At 44.6% G+C, this 18869-nt stretch overlaps 1 protein-coding gene across 1 annotated transcript; it reads right to left on the bottom strand.

Annotated features, from left to right (window-relative positions):
* Positions 1–204: 204 nt before the first annotated feature.
* Positions 205–13926, bottom strand: DACT2 (dishevelled binding antagonist of beta catenin 2). Its single transcript, XM_056487876.1, has 4 exons — positions 13212–13926; positions 7260–7392; positions 5218–5505; positions 205–2814 (listed from the first exon to the last, which is right to left on the bottom strand). The coding sequence occupies exons 1-4, from the start codon at positions 13449–13451 to the stop codon at positions 1031–1033; spliced, it is 2445 nt and encodes an 814-aa protein (XP_056343851.1). The 5' UTR covers positions 13452–13926; the 3' UTR covers positions 205–1030.
* Between the last annotated feature and the right edge of the window lie 4943 nt (positions 13927–18869).

Below are 18869 nucleotides of genomic sequence, written 5' to 3'. Positions count from 1 at the left end.
TCTTTCATTTAGAAGCCAGTGCTGAAATAGTTTTTCTAAGGTAGAGGGTGAGTGGACCCTGGCTCTGACTGAGCTACAGTGATCCTCTGAAAATATAAAAGAACCCCTCTTCACAGTGATCATAAGAACACAGAACTGTTTCATGTTAGAGACCAGAATAATTTTCTTTAGACATCAAAGTCAGACAAGCATAATTTTCAGAAGTACATTAAATAGTATTTATTGAGTTTGCAATTTCAGGGGCAAAGCTATCATCTCAGTCCCAGCTAATCACACACTGTGGCATGTCACCCTCATGTTCTTTCATCCATTCAACAAATGAACAATAACATGGAACATCACAAAGAGGGGGGTTGAAAAAACAACCCCATGCTATTTTGAAAAAAAGAAGCAAACTGAAGTCTTGTTCTCATTCACAAATTCACTTGCCTTCTTGATTAAGCATACTATGTTTTTATGGAAGAACAGACTCATCCTCCCAATGTTTGGGAGAAGGTATGGGATGGCTGATCTGAAATAAAGTAAAACTATGTAGAAAAACAGAGCTTTTCCATATGACCACAATAACAGCTAGATGGTTAATACAGACTTCAGACTGCAAAGAATTCCTCACAAGAAGGAAGTACACTTTCTTCTTAGCAAGTCCTCGTGTCTGGACTGATTCTGTGGGTGCATATGGTTAAAAGACCACCAAGGGCCTGCCTGCAAAATCTTGCAGCAGAGGTTGTTTTCATTTTCACTTCATAGTGAAGTGGTTTTCATTTTATTTTCATGGTGACCCTTCTGGATAATTAAAAATGTCATTACATAATGTACACAGAGATTCATATTTACAGAATAAATGGAGAAAGAGGGAATTAGATACAGTGGCATTTAAGTCCAGGCATTAACAACTGAGATCCCTTGTGTAGACTCAGGGATTATTCATGGCTCCTTTAAGAGAGTCCATTTCTCTGCACGTGGGTCCTCCTATTTTGCAAACATGAGCCAGCAGGATGTCTCACTGTAAGAAACAGATGCTTGCTCTCCCTTAAACCATGGTCATGACCTTGAGAGAGGCTGGTTGGAACCTCCTTATCTTCTTCTTTAGCGCCTTTGAAGCTTTGATGCGACATATTTTGGGCACTGGAGGAATAGCCTTGGAAGAGGCCTGGACAGTCACGGATTGTCTGACTGAACCCTCAGGCCAGATCAGGTCACTTTCATCCCCCTCATCATAGTCAAGAGTGAGGCTGCTGCTGCTGCTGCCGCCGCCATCCGAGTCGCTTTCGCTGGACTCGCTGTCCCCAAAGCAGTTGGCCGTGAAATCGCTGACCTCCCCCTCGCTGGTCTCCGCGATGGTGGAGTGGAAGAGGGACGCGCACTCGGCCGAGTACTCCGAGTGGTCGGACTCGCTCTTGGCACAGTCGGCGCGGCGCTGGCCCTTGGGGCGAGCCCGGCCGCTGGCGGCGCGCAGGACGCCGGCTCTCCTCGCCGGCTGCCGCGGCGCTCCCGGGCCGCAGCCGTGGGACAGGCCGGCCGGCGGGGCCTTGGCACAGATCTCCACCGTGGACTGCCACTTGCGCTGCTTCTTCCTGCTGGCTGCGTCTGCCGCCTCGAGGGGATACAGCGCGTTGGCAGAGGCTCCGTAGAGCTCTGGCCTGGAGGGCACAGCGGGCAGCCCGACCTGCACCGGGAACAGACTCGACTCGGAGCACGACCTGCCAGCCATGTCGCCAGAATACGAAGGTCTCCGCACCAGGCTCTTCATTCCTTGTGGTCCTTGGAGCTGATTCCACTCAGCAGGCAGCCTGGCGGCCCCGTGAGACCCTCTCTCCTTCTCCATGCAGAAGGATTGCTTCCCAGGCCGAACGGCTTTCTCGCTGCTCCTTCTCTTTACCTTCACTGCCTTTGTTTTGGAGCTGGCAAACTTTACCCGGACTTGATGGGATTCCGCAGGGACAAACTGAGCGTGAACAAACTCAGCTCGTGCCACTCGCTCATGACCCCCAGCGTAAGCCAATTTGGCACTGCCACCCCTTTTGACGGGCAGTTTTTTGGGTGGGACAGCTCTAGCATTCCAGGTGTCTGGGCTAGAGTCCTCTTGACTCAGCTGTGAGCAGGACAAACTGCTCTCAGTTGCTTCTGCCAGAGGAGAGCCCCTTGCTGCTGACTTGGCAGGATAACAACTATTCACAGCTGACGGCTCTGTGTCAGGCCGGGTGGATGACTGCTCTTCATTCATATAGCTCATGGCCTCCTGCTGCTTGGCACATTCCCCCTCTGGCACCTCTCTTGACAGCTTCCCTTCAGCTTTGTTGCTCTCCAGAGAACTCGTCTGTTTTTCCAGCTGGCTACTGCTGCTGTTAATTTTCACTCCGCCGGTGCTGGGGGTTATAATGAGTCTCTGGTGCACTGCGGCTGCCTGGCTCTTCGGTGAAACCCACTCGCTGGCCTCAGCCCGACCGCTCCCTCTGCATCTCGTCAGCTGCAGTAATTTATCAATGTAACCCCCCGGCTTCACCTCAGTGGTTGGGCTAGTCTTAATCAAGCTGGGACCTGTCATACTAGGCAGAGGTTTGCTGGGAGGAGCTTGGAAGTCTGATTCTGGGGATGCTCCCACCAGGGAGAAAAGGGGACTTTGTAAAGCCACTGCATGGAGGGGGCTTGGGTAAGGATACACATCAATGCCATTCTTGGAGACCAAGTCATTCTGGAATTTGGGGTCCATGCTGAGCAAATGCATGTCTCCATTATGGCACAGAGGCAACATGGATTTGGGATCCATTTCTTTCTGAAATCTAGCATCTGCTGGAATGAGTCTTTCCAAGTCACCTATATGATGGATGAAAATAAACAACCTAATTAAATCACAGACAATTACATTAAGCCTGGTTCATGCTAGAAGTGCTATATCAGAGAGATGTGATAGCTTTCACTAAAATCAGAAGCAGGGATAAAGAAAGTAATTTCAGTCTTCCAAGGTCAGTGAATTACTTTAAAGCTTTTATCACCTGAGCATAACAGAATTTAAAATGCCTTTTAATGCCAATAATAAAACTCTTAACTCTTCTTAGGAAATTTAAATTATGCTACTTGGATGAATCTGTGCATACAGAAAAAAGTTCTTAAATGCCACAGACCAGCAGGAACCAAACTAGACAAAAACAAGAGATTATTTTTATTTCTGAGCAGAGAAGCCATAAAAGAATGCACAGAAGAATCTTGATTTTCACAGAGGAAAAAATCTAAGGCTAACTACTCAGGCAAGTGGGAACTTGAAGATGACATTTATAGACACCTAGTCCTATCTCTTCTGTTTTGGAGTACTGTCAAGGGTGCTGTAATTTACTCTTGACTGCAGCACCCTCCTCCCAGAAGCATCTCCTGTGCAGAGAGAGGAATTCTTCCTGTATTCTTGTGTGAAGAAAGTTCGTTCTAGCCAGATATGTCATTCAATAGAGCACTATGGTGCTGTGTTACCTCTGGGACCAAGAATACTGGAACCAGTTAGCTTGGATTTCCCTGTACTGACTTCAGTGCCAACAGATCCTCAGCTAACCACTTTCCTGGGTGCTTCATGCTATCATGAAACCCAACCATCACATTCAACCACATCATTCACAAACTGTGTGAATAGTCACATGATAACTATCTATGTCCAAATAGACAGGGGTGGTCTGAAGTGTCCTACCTATGCACAGACTTGCCACAGCAAAGGCTAGGATGACAACCTAACAACCTAATTTCATAATGAGAATTCCTTAGAAAATTGTTTACAGTGTGTAATGCTGTGCTCTTTTGCAAACAAACCAGGAAGGAGTCAAAACCATGCTGTGCTCACAGTGTCTCAGCAAGCTTTCTGCTTGCCACTGAAAGGAAAGGCAAGTGGTCTGTCATTACAATTTCCTCTAAGGAGAGGAAAAGAGAAAAAAAGAGAAATTTCTTCCCCTCTCCAAGTAATGATTTTCTGAAGTAAAATCTTCACTTCCTGCAATGTGGTCAACTTTGTTTCTTCAAGACTACACTCACTACTACCCCATTACTTTTGTTTCTCACTGTGAAGGAAGTAAGAGGCTGTGGAAAGGAAGAAGGACTGAAGGAGATATGCAGTCTCTCTCCCACACCCCTGCTCAGTATCAGCTATCCCTTTCTGTGCCAGTCTATATCAAAAAAACATAAAGCCCCTGGAGTCTCAGCAACATGTTTAAAGGCAGGAAAGCTTCTAATAGAGCAAAGTGTCTGCAATCTGAACATGGAAGCTATGGGTCATAAGCTCAGCTTCATTCCCAGCCTTCATCCCGGCCTTGAGAAGACTTTGCTTTTATGCTATAATTACTGCTATACCTTCAAGGTGTGTCTTCACACCTACATATAGATTAGGTGGTCTTTGTTTCTGTTCTAAGCAAGCCAGAGGTGAGTTAGCTCAGGTCAAGTAGCTGTGGGAATGATTCCAGAGTGGTACAGTACTTGAAATTAAGCTCCCCATAGGTTCCCTGTTTTTATAATGGAAATGCTACACACCTCACTGGATCACTCTAAGAATTGTACTAACACCAAATTGCATTGAGGCCATGGAAGAGCCCGTGATAAGAAGTGATATGATGCCATTTTACAGATGGCAAACAGGAGATTTGGCATATTAATAGACCTTTTGTTGAAGGTATGATGCAAATTCATGGAGGATCCACTTTTAGGCTCATGACTGGTTTCTAGATGGTCAATTAACTTTTTGCATTTGTTGTCCCTAACTGTAAACAATAAATTATCAAAAAGAGTCATTGTGTGAGTCAACATGAATTTGTGTAAATAGGGAATTTTGAATTTACTTGACATCTGTCATACATCTCTGCATTTTCACACAAGGCATTTCAAATACTGAAACTTTCCTGAAATCACATGAAGGTAAGTATCTCAATATTCTTTTACAATTTTCATCTCATACATTAGAGTATTTTTCCTTTTCTAAATGCATTAGTCCTCATATAATTTTGTTTCATCTGCATATTTTTTATTGATTCACTTTAATATTTGTTACTGTTTAAAAGTATCTGGAGTATGGAGACAAGGGGATGTTGGACACTAAATGGTTTGGCTCTGTGGTTTTGATCCACTCTCACTTTATGCATTGAAAATGAGAATATATATTGATGACACATAGCTAAACAAGGTCCTAAGAGTAATAACCAGGAATCTGCCCTTCTCTTGAATGAAGTACACAGCTCTGCTATCAATTACCTGTGGAAACAGGCCTTGGTCTGGACCTGGCAGGAGTCCCAGAAGCATCTCTGCTAGCTGCAATCCAACATCCATCGCTGGCATAGGCTCCCTGCTGCTGGAAGCTGGTGGTGTGCACAGTAGTTTCATCTGCAGACTTGGGTCGGTAATCAAACACACTGAGCCTCGCTTTAGGGTGCTGAGAGCTGGGTAAGAGACTGGTGTGGGAGGAGGAGATGGACTCACTGTACACAGAGGTGCAAGAATTGGAGAGCGAGCAAGAACCACCATCACTCAGGTCATAGAATCCTGCAGAGTTAAAATAAACATTATTTCATATTTACAGCAAGTAAACATGCTCTGCAGAAGAAAATTGCAGCAAATAAAATAAATCTTCATTTGTTATGTGCCACAAGCCTAAATTTATGATCATTTCTAAAGGTAACATCAGCAGAGTTATACTCTAATTCAACCAACCTTTATTGGGCTTCTGCATATTTACTTAGGCCCTGAGCCAGCTTGGCATGCTCATGCCTGCTTAGCTCTGAGGATGGGATGGGATGGGATGGGATGGGATGGGATGGGATGGGATGGGATGGGATGGGATGGGATGGGATGGGATGGGATGGGATGGGATGGGATGGGATGGGATGGGATGGGATGGATGGGATGGGATGGGATGGGATGGATGTAATTGATGGGATGGGATGGGATGGGATGGAATGGGATGGGATTCGTGGAATTGATGGGATGGGATGGGATGGGATGGGATGGGATGGGATGGGATGGGATGGGATGGGATGGGATGGGATGGGATGGGATGGGATGGGATGGGATGGGATGGGATGGGATGGAATGGGATGGGATGGGATGGAAGTGCTGCACCCCCTCATGCCCAGTTTTTTACTGAAGAATGTCCTTGGGGATTATGATGTAACTGGTGTAAGACAGGGACCTCTGACACCACTGTAATTTGTACTAAGTGCACACAAGCACAGACTGGATGAGTGGATTGGACAGAGCAAAACCAGCTTGTGATCACAGCTGCCCAAGTCCATGACAGCTGGAATGTCTAAGAGCAGAGAATAAAGACTATCTTCTCTCTCTGGGTATTAAGTTAATTTCCAATAATTTTGAAAGCATTAAAAAAGGCTTTGTATAAATTCAAGGTAGGAAATTTTATTATTCCTCTCTATGACAGAGAAGGAATATTTTCTTTTGTATTATGTGCATGTGCCTAAGCACACTACTCCTGGACTTAAACACACAACAAAAACTTGCACTTTTCATATGCTCTCTAAGCACCAGGCTGCAAATCTGTATGCAGTATTCAAAAAATAAAAAAAAAAAAATATCTCCTTGTCTCACTGAAGACCTGAGGCTTTGCAAAAAATTCTGTTTAAAAGAACAACTTTCATTATCTCTGACTAGATAACAGAACCGGTTTTAACAGACATCCTAGCTATAAAAGTCTGCAGAACAGCTCTCTCTGTGAATCACACCAGAAACCTGATACCCAGTATCTTTCTGTCCATGTGAGCTTTACTCAGTTGTGGTAGTTTTTCTCAGTGTCTTTTAATAGTGCTGTTTTGCTTCTACATAAATTCATTTGACAGGAGCACTGCAATAGTAATTTTCAAAGCCCTAGTGAGATTCAGAACCCTTCCTGGATTCAAGCAGAGTATTGATATTGATATTGGTCTCCACTTCTTTTAAGTAGTCTAGCCATTTTACCAATGGCCATTCTACACTGCACAAGGTAATTAATAAGTAAATCTGTCTCTTTCTCCTTCCATGGTTACAAGATTCATTAAAAAAACCCCAAAACTAAAAACCCAGAAAGAATACTGCTTGTGTGAGTGAGCACTTTCCAACTAAATCAACTTTGCAGGGAAATTCCTAGCAGCTCTGTGAGTCCACTCTGTGCCAGATGACTATTATCCACCTCAGCCATGGGGCACCACTTCTGATCAAATAACACAAGAGACTTTTGCTTAGCAGTTGACACTCTTCAGCTCTGCTAGCACCATACTCCTAGGAAGAAATGGCCAAGTGCACATTACCTGAGCTGGGCCGGCTGTCACTGTCGAAGTATTCACTGGAGGTCTTACTGACATCCAATTTCAGCTCACTTATTCGCTGGTCTAGCTGATCCAGGTGGCTTTTCAAGCCAAGATCCTGTCTCCTCAAACGAGACTAAATCAGGGAAGAAGGAGGAAATGAAGAATAATCAGTTAGAATCTCAGCAGCAATGCATGAATTCAGGCCACCTGTGCCAGCAAATTCTATTTTCACAAAAGGACAAAACATTTTGTTTCTTTGTCTATATTGTCTTCTGCCTAGAAAACATGTTCTCAAAACTCACTCTGAAGGTACTTATGTTAACTTCTGGCTTTTCTGTTATACCCATGGCAAGAACTGTACCTCTAAATAGAACAGAAGTCTTTTAACTAATTAATATATTCTTATTGCACCGCACTTTGCCATACACTGCCTATACAAGCAGAGGAGGAGATAAACGTTATGAATTGTCTGCATGAACTCCTAAGAGCTGCTGGATGAAAGGAAACCACTGTGGTTGAGGTATCTCATTGCCCTACCAAGTACAGGGAGCATACCCACTCCAGTAAAACCCTTGGCTTTGATGATGTCTTTATTGTTGAAAGGAAACACTGCAAGAATTGTGACATCTGTTTTACTGCAAGTTTTCCTGCTTGTCTTGTGGCCAGTTATCTCCATGCATTTCCTGGAAGGAGAATGTAGCATTTGAATATGGTAGGGAAATTACTGCATTTAAAATAAATGGTGTCTCAAGCTTGTGAATAATCCCCCAGAAGCCAGCAACTGGGTCTGCTGCCTACTGCAATCACTGGCCAGGCTGAGCTGAGGTAACAGCTCCTGTCATTGCTCCCCCAGTATTTATGCTGTCAGCTTGGCAAGGCAGATGGCCAGGCGTGAGGTACCAGCCAAAGAACCACAGTTGGTTTCTGTCAGACTTCTCACATGACACCTGGCAAGTGATCTAAAGCCCAGCCACTATTTAGGCAGCTTCTAATCATATCACACCTCACCATCCATCCTACAGTATTTTACAGAAAGGTGGTCTCTTGAAGTTGGTTGTCAAGTTGTGCTCAAAGCCCTCAAGGGGATGGGTTTCCACTCAGTAATGGTAAGGAAAACATTATTCTTCTTTATCTGTACATTTCAGATTTAAAAACACAAGTGGCAGTTCTAGCAGCATTTCCAACCTCAAATATATAAAAAGAAAAAAATCTAGATCTCTTGAACCAATTAAAGTATCTAAAAATTAAATTATGTGAAGAAAATCAAGATGTGCACATTTTTGCCTCCTTCCTTTTGTACAAATTATTCAGCTTTTAATATTTGCATAGGTTTCTCCGTAGCTATAAATACTAAAGGAAAAGAAAGATAAGACCTTAAGGTTACCTAAGGTAATCAGTAAATTATTATAAATTGTAAGGAAAAAAAATGCAGAGGCCCTGAGTTCCAGAAGAAAACTCTTGGGTCTGGTGATGCTGCTAAGGAGAAAAAAAAAATAATAAGAAGAATGTATTTTTAGCATGCTTTTAAAGAGGACTGGAGGAACATATAAGACACAAGAAATAAAGCCCCTTTTTGTTAGAGTCTAGAAAGGTTTAAACCCAGGAGGCTCATTACTGCTTCCTAGGAAAATCCATAGTGATTTTCCCTCTTCCTGTTCCACATAAACAAAAAAGAAGGGAAGAAATGGATAAGAAAGGGGATTTTCTATTCCATCTGAATGATGAATGTATAACCTCCTCAGTACTTCTTTATTCTGTGGTAAAAAAGTAAAACCATATCGTGCCTTCTTCAATCCCACCTACTCAGGAAATCACAAAGTTTTGTTTCCATGGCTGGAATTAACTGCTTAATGATTAATGTTTTGCCAGCCAATCCCTCAGTCTGTGGTTTCTGATTAATGACAGAGAGGCCACAAGGCTCTCAGGTATTCAAACACTATTTATTATACCTCCAGGTTCTATCTGCGCTTTCACAGCATTTTAACCAACACACATGATTTACATCATCGTTTTAACCCTTTTATGGTGCCTCACACCACTGGGTTTTCATGTTTCCAGCCGCTGACCCAGCTTTGATCTTTCAGTTAACTACTTCTGCACTCCAAGAAGAGAGGCATTCCTCAAACCATTTGGATAAGAATGACTTTTCCGGTGTGTTTGTTTCAAGCTGTTATTGCTCCAATACCCATGCCAGGCAGCACACAATACAGTAAACCCTAAACACACTCTTTATTCACAACATGAATTTTACATGTGACAAAACCCTGCTGGTGAAACCATCTGTTTGCTTTGGGCAGTGCACCTGTGAAGACTTCTGGACACTGCACAATGTGGGACAAAACTTTCCCAATCAAAATGTACTATCAATGGACTACAGTTTTGGGGAGGTAAATCTGGGATATCATCATCATATCATCTGGGATACCACCCATTTTTCAGAAAGAAGAACACTCTCTCAAAGGAAGGTTCCTTTACACCAAAACAAGTGGGCACCCCAAATCATGGCACCAAAACCCACTGGTCCTACTTGACTACTCAATTATTAATCTCTTCTGTCAAAGGGAGGCTGTTGACACTTCTTGGTTGTAGCACCCTATAATTCTATTAATCTGACTTCATTCTGGAATGCACAAAACATAGCATTCTCTTCTAGTTTTGCCCATCTAGAAATTAGTCACCTATGGGTTTTTTTTAACTGATAGTGCGAAGCAGCCAGTTTCAGAGCGAAATTACTATAATCTATCCTAGACACTTGTAATAGAGCAAGGTAAATTTCTTCCAGAAGAACCTCTCTCAGCTGACAAAATTTTGTTATTAAAAAAAAATAAAAATCCCTGGTTTAAAAGACATTTTCTTCTATTTAAAATTATCTGAAGGGGAAAAAAAATCTGCGTAAAATGCAGGGTACTAAGTGTTTGGTTTTTCTCTTCAGTATAATGTGTCCCTTCTCACATTTTTATAACATCATAAACCACTCAAAAGCGTGCAAAACAAAACCATCAGATGTAAATCAAATCAAATAAGGTTTATAAATATGTCCTCTGAGGAAAGAGCTGAGAAAATACTGCATGTCGCAGCCTTCGATATCCACCTACACTGACAGAAATCATAGATTTCTTTCTTTACATTAGCCTGAATTTGCATCTCTTATTTTTCTTCTGTCACCATAATACAGCTTGGCTAAGAGAAGTTTAGCACCTTCAGGATCTCTGATAGTGGATGGCATCACTTAACTCTGCTCTTCTTCTGCTGCATAATTCACCCCGCCTGTGCTGTAGCAATTTGCTGTTGCCACCAAAAAGAGCCACTGGTTAGGGCAAACATGGGCATGGCTGTTTGGGGTAGCACACTGCCCACAGCAGAGTGCTAGAAGGCCAGCTGATCACTGTCTATGGTAAATGCTCTTGGGGAAGAGACTGAGATTCTGGAATGGCATCCACACGTGGTGCCTATGGCATTTGATGGTTCTGCTCTATTATTCCCACTAGTCAGACTTGAGTCCTTAAGGTTTCTACCTCTGCTCTCCTGTTTCTCACCCTAACACTATAGGAGAAGCCTGGCTTGGCTTTTTATCTGCCTTGTTTCCATTGCTAAGATGCCTTGAGCCACTTTCAGCTGACACAGCTTTCTCTTTTTATGTTGTGTGGACCAAACTTTCAATGAATTAAACTGTGACCCTGTTGAAGCTTAGGGCTACAGTACTCCATGAAATCTGGAGCAAGGTGCACTGCAAGGCGAAGTTACACTGTTAATGGGTTTCTCAATCAGAAAGGTTATAGAGCAGCAATCACATATTGTACCATGGGCCAACAACAACAGCTGTTGAAGACATATCACTCCTTGAGCAATGCTGTGCTTTGCATTTTCCGTTGTTTTCAGTTTTAATTTCATTTTCTGCATCATGAACAGAATTTTATGGGTTTTAAGTGCAATACACTGCTTGTGAGTCACTGGAAAAGTTTTAGCCTGTGGTCACTGAGATCTTAGATCTGTGAACTGCTTCTAAAAGGAAGTAGTGAAAAGCCTGTTTTAAACTGGGTTTACTTTGCTGTTCAGGAGATTTGAGGTATGCATCTCTACTCAGATATACATCTGCAATTTACAGAGGCAAAATACCAATGAAGGTACCAGGAGGCCTGAACAGTGCAGTCTGAAAAGCCTCCAGCAGCCATGGGTCAATCAGAAGAGCTCTGTATTACTACTTTAAGCATTCACACAACTGTATTTCTGCTGAAGAACCTGTCCCTGGATTTATGTTATGTAGTTCTGAGTCATTCTTCTCAAGCTTTATGAACACCTCCCTCCCAGGCATCCCAAGAGACATGTTTCCTATAATTGCACTGGCACCTACTGGCGAAATCCATCCCTCTCTGGAGGTGTGCAGTTATTCTTGAGTCCACTCAATGCTTGCATTTCTAAAGGGCAGCAATTAAAGGCCTTTTTTTTCCATTCATTTTAATGGTGAGTTTCTCCCACGCTCTTGGAAAGCCCTGTAAGGTGCAAGTAAAGTCCTGACAAATTAATCTTCTATTTTAATATTTTATTTGAAAAATATTAAGAGAAATGTGTAACTACAGCACAACAGCTGAAATGAAAAAAAGTACAGTCACTATGATCAGAGCTCATTATGTGATTCTGTTATCCCACTGGCCTCAAACAGGCAATAGATGCTTTCAATTCTGTTGTTTAATTAAAAAAAAAAAAAAAAAAAAAAAAGAAAAGAAAAAAGTAAAACCATTACTTAAGATTATCAAGGATGGGTAATAAAGCGGCTGGTTGTCCACTTGTCTTTTATTTTCTTAATTTAATCACACACTGCTAGCTAGGTTTCCCTGAAGCTTAAAGCCTGTTTTATCTTGAGATGCTGCCTGAGAAAGCTGCCTATAGGGAGCGAATAACCGTGCTGTTTTCACACCTGATGGATAACTGATGGCCAAGACTTGCACCAGTACAGCAAGGTAAAGGATTCTGAATTAAGTCTGAGTTTACTGAAGTGTGTAATTGCCTATACTAGAGATTAAAGCCCTTTACCCTTTGATTATTGTCTCACCTATAAAGCTCGTTTCAGCTACAATTCACAATTGTTTTTTGTTTCAAAAAAAAACCAAAAAAACAACCCTGTGTAAGTGGCCGGTGCAGCACTTCAAATACAAGGTCTGGCATTCAGTTATTCCTCCCTTTTGATCACACAATCCGTGGAAAGAACAAAGTACTCCCGTCCCACGAAGCGTTTCCTTGCAGATCGACTCCCACGGGCGCACAGCGGTGTGCGCGCACCCACCCACCCAAACCCCCGAGCGCTTATGCAGGTGCATCTCACCCGCGCCTCTTGATCTGCTATGCAAACGGCTGCGCCACGGAGAGCTGAGCGCGCTGTTACTTTAGTTAATCATCGCCTACTCCTCGGCCCCGATGAATGAGCGGTGCCGGGTTAACAACTTCTCGCCAGCGCTCTCGCTGGCACGGCGCCCGCCCAGGTGAGCCCGCCGGAGCCGCGGCAGCGCCCGCTCCCTGCAGCGGGGAGCGCAGCGCAGGGGCCGCGGCACAGCGCCCTGTCCCGGTGCCCACGGAGCCGGGTGCTGACAGCCCCGGGGCCGCGGCTAACCCTGCCCCGGTGCCCACGGAGCCGGGTGCTGACAGCCCCGGGGCCGCGGCTAACCCTGCCCCGGTGCCCAAGGAGCCGGGTGCTGACAGCCCCGGGGCCGCGGCTCAGCACCCTGCCCCGGTGCCCACGGAGCCGGGTGCTGACAGCCCCGGGGCCGCGGCACAGCGCCCTGTCCCGGTGCCCACGGAGCCGGGTGCTGACAGCCCCAGGGCCGCGGCTAACCCTGCCCCGGTGCCCACGGAGCCGGGTGCTGACAGCCCCGGGGCGCTGCCGTCCGTCTGTCCGTCCGCCCGCGCTCGGCACCGCGGCTGGGCTCACGGAGCGTCCCGCCCTGCGCCGTCCCTTACCAGCTGCTCCTTGAGCGCCGAGAGGGTGGCCTCCAGACGGAGCTCCTTGCTGTGCGCGGCCAGGGGCTGCTGCTCTCCGCCCGCCGCCGGCCGCTGCGGCATGGCCAGGGCGGCCCGCACCAGCTCCCGCTGCTTCTCCCGGAGCACCTGGAGCTCCTGGAGGCCGGCGAGAGCCGCCTGCAGCCTCTCGCCCACCCGGCCGCGATCCCAGGCGCCCGGCCGCGGGGCGCCCAGCAGCATGGTCAGCGCTGGGCCGCGGCACCGGCCATGGCAGGGGCGGCGGGGACGATGCGGGGCTGCTCCCGGCCCGGGCCGTGCTGCGCCGAGCTGCCCGCGCCCCGCTGGCTCCCGAGCGAGTGAAGGAGTGCTAGCGGCTGCTACGGTTTTGGAGGAGAGGTGGGGACGGGGGAGGGAGAGAGGGAGGGCGGGAGGGAAGGGAAGAGGCTGCGGCTCCAGGCAGCGCCGGGGCCACCGCTGGGCTGGATACGCGGGGCGAGGAGCCAGTACCGAGCGGTCCCTCCGCCCCGCGGGGGGCGGCTCCTGCCTGCCCCATCCCCATCCCCATCCCAGTCCCTGCCTCTGCCCGGGGGCTGCCCTCGCCTCCTCCTCCGCCCCAGCAGCCGGAGGGACGGATGGGGTGCCCGCCCTCTCCCGGCAGAGGCAGGGTCCGGGGAGCCGGCACGGAGCGCCGGGGTGGGAGCGCCCGTTCCGGCCGGGAGCGAGCCCCGGGGATGCTGCGGGGACCGGAACCGAGCCGCTCGTCCTGCTGCTGCCGCGTGCAAATTAAAGGGATGCGAGGATATGGTGCGAAGGAAGCTCGCGGGTATAACAACGCTTGCCTCGCAAGAACGTGGTGCTTGTGTTCTATCCCTTCTCCTCCTGGCTGGTGGTGCCTCCTGCCAGTACAGGCACAGCACTGGCACTCCTCATCTTGCTCTCCAGATCCAGCTGGGATCTCGCTGTCTTGTACTTGAATTGTTGATTCTCACTTTGCAATCAGGGCAGAGCCCTGTCTTTTGAGGTCAAGGTGTAATTCATTTCCCCACAAAGTCATTTGAAGGGCTCAGGATGTGCTTTGAACAGGATATGAAAACACAGTTGGCCATGGAAATTCAAGACTGTCGTGCTGTTGCTGCCAAGAAATGCCAGCATTTGAAGCTCCTAAGACAAGCAGCTGCATCTTCCTTAGAGGTAGCTGGTTAGCAGGCAGCAATGCCAGAATGAATAATCTGTAGTGATGCAGTCGGGGACAGGAAGCCCTGATAGCAAGAGTCTGAGGGACACAGTAGAGACTATGCTACAGGAGACAAAACTTTTCTGCTGCCTACACAGAGATAGGAAGCATCTACATATCCCGAGATCACTGTGCCACACCCTTGACTAATGTAATGTCAGGAACGGTGTATTATTCTCCATGAAGCACAGATCACATGCAAAGCCCATCTGTCCATGGTTATCCTCTGTTCGATCTGCGGCATATCTGGGAAAGCTAGCACACTCCAATTCGAATGCTGCTTGTCTTTGTCCTGGGATAGGAGTTGGGTGAGTGGTTGATGACAGTTTCCCTGTCATCTGTTTGTCAAGTAGTCTCTTCTCAACACCACTTGTGGGTGTCTGTGTCCACCACTGAGACTGCAGCTAGCTTATCTTTTCCTGTACCAGTCTCTAGCTTTAGGAGTGTTAGGAGTACTGGAGCAATACCAAATCTACCTCCTGCTGGGAGCAGAGGGGCAAATTATTCATGTGTTTGTTCACAGCCCTGTGCAACACGTTTGATGGTCTCAGTAAAACCCAAGCCTTGCTTCCATTGTGTCACTTTCAACAGTTTTCCTGTAGCTTGAGGATTTGAGAACAATATTTGCCTTGCAATGTCGGGCTATTTCAGAAGGGGTCATAAGAGGTCCTATTCTGACGAATTGCATAGGAATATTCACAAATGTCTTCAGCTGCAAATAGAACAAGAATGACTGGTGGTCATATAGTGCTTAGTTAAAGTGTATATAGAGTATGATGTCACCGTAGTAATGTTTTTTGTTTTTATTGTTGTTGGTTTGGTTTGGTTTTTTTTCTCTTTAATGAATACCTTTGCTTTTTTTACCCATTCATCTCATGGGGCTCACCTGTGCAGAACAATGCCTCAGTGCCATGATGACTGAACTATCTATCTGCAAGATTGAAAGGAAAACTGAGTTCAACACTGAGATGCTCTTGAAGGTGCTGACAAAAGGCAGCATGAAATTCTGCCATCTCTCAGATGGAGGGGGGCAAAGAACCAAACAACCAGCACAATGTGGCATGTGGCAAGAATCTCACAAAATGCTGTTGCAGGTATGAAGAATGAAGCATTTTTGTAAATCACTTGGCTTGGCACTCGTTAAAACAGGCATACAGCACGGTTCCTTATTTTATTCAAACCATGTTCTAACATGACCAAAAACGAGTCACCAACACAACTACCATATAATATGTACTTGCCAGGAGAATTAGATATTATAAGGTCATACCTTTTTCTTTTTTTTCCCTTTCTTTCCCTTGCAAGCAACTTACTCTTTGTTCTTCCTCTTCTTTCATCTTTTTATCTTTTCATACATTAAATCCCAAATAGGCTATATCACAGCAGTATCTGTATTCTAATCAGCTTCCTTATTATTCCCTCTGTTATACTGACTATTTGCTTCCATAGAACCTTTAGGATTGCACTTAATCTTTTCAGAATGCTCAACAAATACCTTGTGTTATCTGATTTCTGGGGGAAAGAATAAAAGGTGTGAATCGCCCCCAGATTTAAAAGCATGTGATTATATGGGGGAAGGGTAGTGGTAAAAGTGAAAGTTTCATAGCAGAGACTTAGAACATTTCTGCTATTCTTAATTCCTTACAGAGAAGAATGTTCAATATTGATACTCTGTAAAGTTTCACTATACTTTAAAAATTAATTGAAAAAAGTTAGCAGTCTATAGTTAACACCTTATTTTGCTGCCTAGCTTTAGCACACTTATATATCCAAAAGGTTGGACTATTCATTTACATTAATTCCATTAATTTCAGAAACATTGCTCTTGATTAATGTAAGACTTTGAAAAAAAAAATCTGTTTTCCACCTAGAAATCCTGAGATAAATAAATTTAATGAAAAAACTTGTCACAAAGGCATGATATGGTTACAAAATCAGACACCAAAACAGTAGGAAATAAAGCAATTTTTTCTACATAACGTTATTTAAGTTCTGATTTGTATGATATTATTACACAGTGTTGTTCCATGGGTCTGTTCCTCAATAAGTGTATAGAATGAAAGATACTGCTCAATGTTCTCTTTCCTCATGCTCCAACTTATGCCTTATTTACTGCAGATCATATAAGCTGTTCTTTGCAAATAAAATTTTTTATGTTTTACAACTATACTTAGCATTCTAGCTATTAAGTGTCTTACAGTATGAATAAATGAATGGTGTCTTTACAACATCTCAAAAGGTATAAAGCTGCTTTTGTTTAATAAGGGAAGACCTGAGGCACTGAGTTTCATTACAGAAATGCTTGTTCATTTTGGGTGCCCACTGGAGATGCCTTTGGCCTTCTTTTTTTAGCATACTTAGTATAATACAGTTAATATATATCCATCTTATTGTTCCTTTCAACTTCTTTTCCAGTTCTGAGCACTCAGCACTTTGGTAAATTGAATACTGGGCATTCTAATTTGAATCCCTAGAAAAATGAGAAATACAATTAGTGCATCTCATATGGAGACAGATTAGGTGTGCCTGCACCTGTGGTAGAGACATGCCCTCAGAGCCTCATAAACTACCAGAAAGGAGGCAGGTGTTATTTACCCTCTTTGGCAGATGGAGATGTAGAAAGAGGTCGACCTTTGTGCACAGGATCAAACAGGAAATCTATGGTAGGAATTGAAATTGAAGCCAGATAATTCATGGGACTGCAGACATTACTTTGCTCCCTGTTTTGTGGATGCATATTAGCCAGTTTGTGTGGGACTAATGTTAGGGAAAGGACAATATTTATTGACCTCCAGATGTGTTTGAAAGAAAAACAGTTGAATGTTTGCTTTGGATGAGGTCCAAAGTACACAAAATACTTTGGTGTCCCACACAACTACAAGAGCTAAATTGCAGTTTGCTTCCCACACTTGCTTATATTTTGCTGTGAAAAATAATTCAGAGGATGTTTTTAGTAACATTTTGTTACATGGGGATTATGCGGCATTCAGCTTCATTCCCTGTATTTCAGTTGTTTTTAGACTGTACTGACATTGTCATGTGTGACAGTAGGTAAGGATGAATCTATTTGTTTAGGACTTTCTTGACTTGACAGAAACTCAGTGCATGCACAGGCATCCTAACTTTGCTTGGCAGCCTCTCTGTCCTCTTGTCCTGTTCTACTCTACCAGACTTTTTGCCACTGATCCTGTGAGGGATCTCACCCCCCTGCTTAGGGGGTTCTTCTGAGCTGTTGACATCTGGATATTTAGAAGGTTAGTTGGAGGATGCAGAACAGTCACACGTGGATTGAGCCAAGTCTAGCACAAGCCATTATCTTACTGAAGACAAGGCAAAGTGCATTTTTTGTACCTGTCACTCTTGTTCATTGTATGCCTGAGACATGTACTGAGCATATCCTTTTATGTAAGAAGACTGAGGCACTGCTTAGCAGTGCAAGGTTCTGTTAAAATGTGGGTTGGAGCCTTCTGCTAGTTTTTGGAAATGTTAAATTTAACCATTAAGAATATCCTAAAAGTGTAGTAAACCCTTATGTTGCATACACACGGTAGGGTTAGTTCTGTGCCCAAGAATACATCATAGAGTGTATGTCCCTCTGTGAGGTGACTCTAAGTAAATTGCCATCATTCAGGCGTTTTGTCTAATTAGCAGAACAGCTGCCTTTGAAAACATTCTTCTTAAGGTCTGGTGTCTTGAGGATTATTTAATTAGAAAGAAGCAAATCACTGGTGTAAATGGCTCTTTATTGAACTCAGAGGATTTGTTTTGAATTGAAAAAAAAAGACTTTTTGAACCATAGCTTGCATAGAGTAATGGATAGGGAAAAGGAAGTGAGAGTGTAGCTCTCATGGCTACAGCTTCTATGACAAAACCAGATTTGACTTGATGGAAATCTTTAGGAGGAGGAATCCTCTAAAAACATGAGTAAAATCCTGTCTTCAGCTAGAAAGGATTAAGAGGTGTCCATCTGTTTTTGTGCTTATTTCTGTTTATTTTTCATGGGGCTGCAGATTGATTCTCTTGTGACACTCCCAGAAAAGTGGTGGGGGTTGCAGGGAAGGGAGGAGGGAGGAGGAGTTGCTAAGGACTGTCACAAGCTTAGCATGAAAGTGCTTATTCTTTTCTCTCTCCAGTTTATGCCCTCCAACTGAAATCTTTGTAGCTAAAAGTCTGTATTTTGGACCATGTTAAAATTTGTGCTTATCCATAAATTAGTGGATAGATAGGCAAACTAGGGAGGCACACGAGCAAGTGTTGAACAGATGAGGTCCTCAAGAAGCACAGAATGCAGGCGAATGGAAGGAATCAGATAGGGAGAAAGAGTGGCACACAGTAGTCAGAATGACTCTAGGGACAGAAGTCCCTAGAAAACAGGGTTAAGGGTATCAGTTATTTAGAAAAGAAAAGGGGATGTGGAAGCCTAA

The sequence above is a fragment of the Oenanthe melanoleuca genome, chromosome 3, assembly GCF_029582105.1.
Source record: "Oenanthe melanoleuca isolate GR-GAL-2019-014 chromosome 3, OMel1.0, whole genome shotgun sequence".
Classification (NCBI taxonomy): Eukaryota; Metazoa; Chordata; class Aves; order Passeriformes; family Muscicapidae; genus Oenanthe; species Oenanthe melanoleuca.
Note: the sequence above shows the minus strand (reverse complement) of the source record. Positions and strands in the feature narration are given on the sequence as shown.

Coding starts and splice junctions, on each gene's coding strand:
- DACT2 (XM_056487876.1), bottom strand. CDS start 13,451: ATGCTGCTGGGCGCCCCGCGGCCGGGCGCCTGGGATCGCGGCCGGGTG. Junction 5,506..7,259: donor TGACAGCCGGCCCAGCTCAG/GTAATGTGCACT, acceptor TTAACTCTGCAG/GATTCTATGACCTGAGTGAT. Junction 2,815..5,217: donor ACCAAGGCCTGTTTCCACAG/GTAATTGATAGC, acceptor TCCATCATATAG/GTGACTTGGAAAGACTCATT.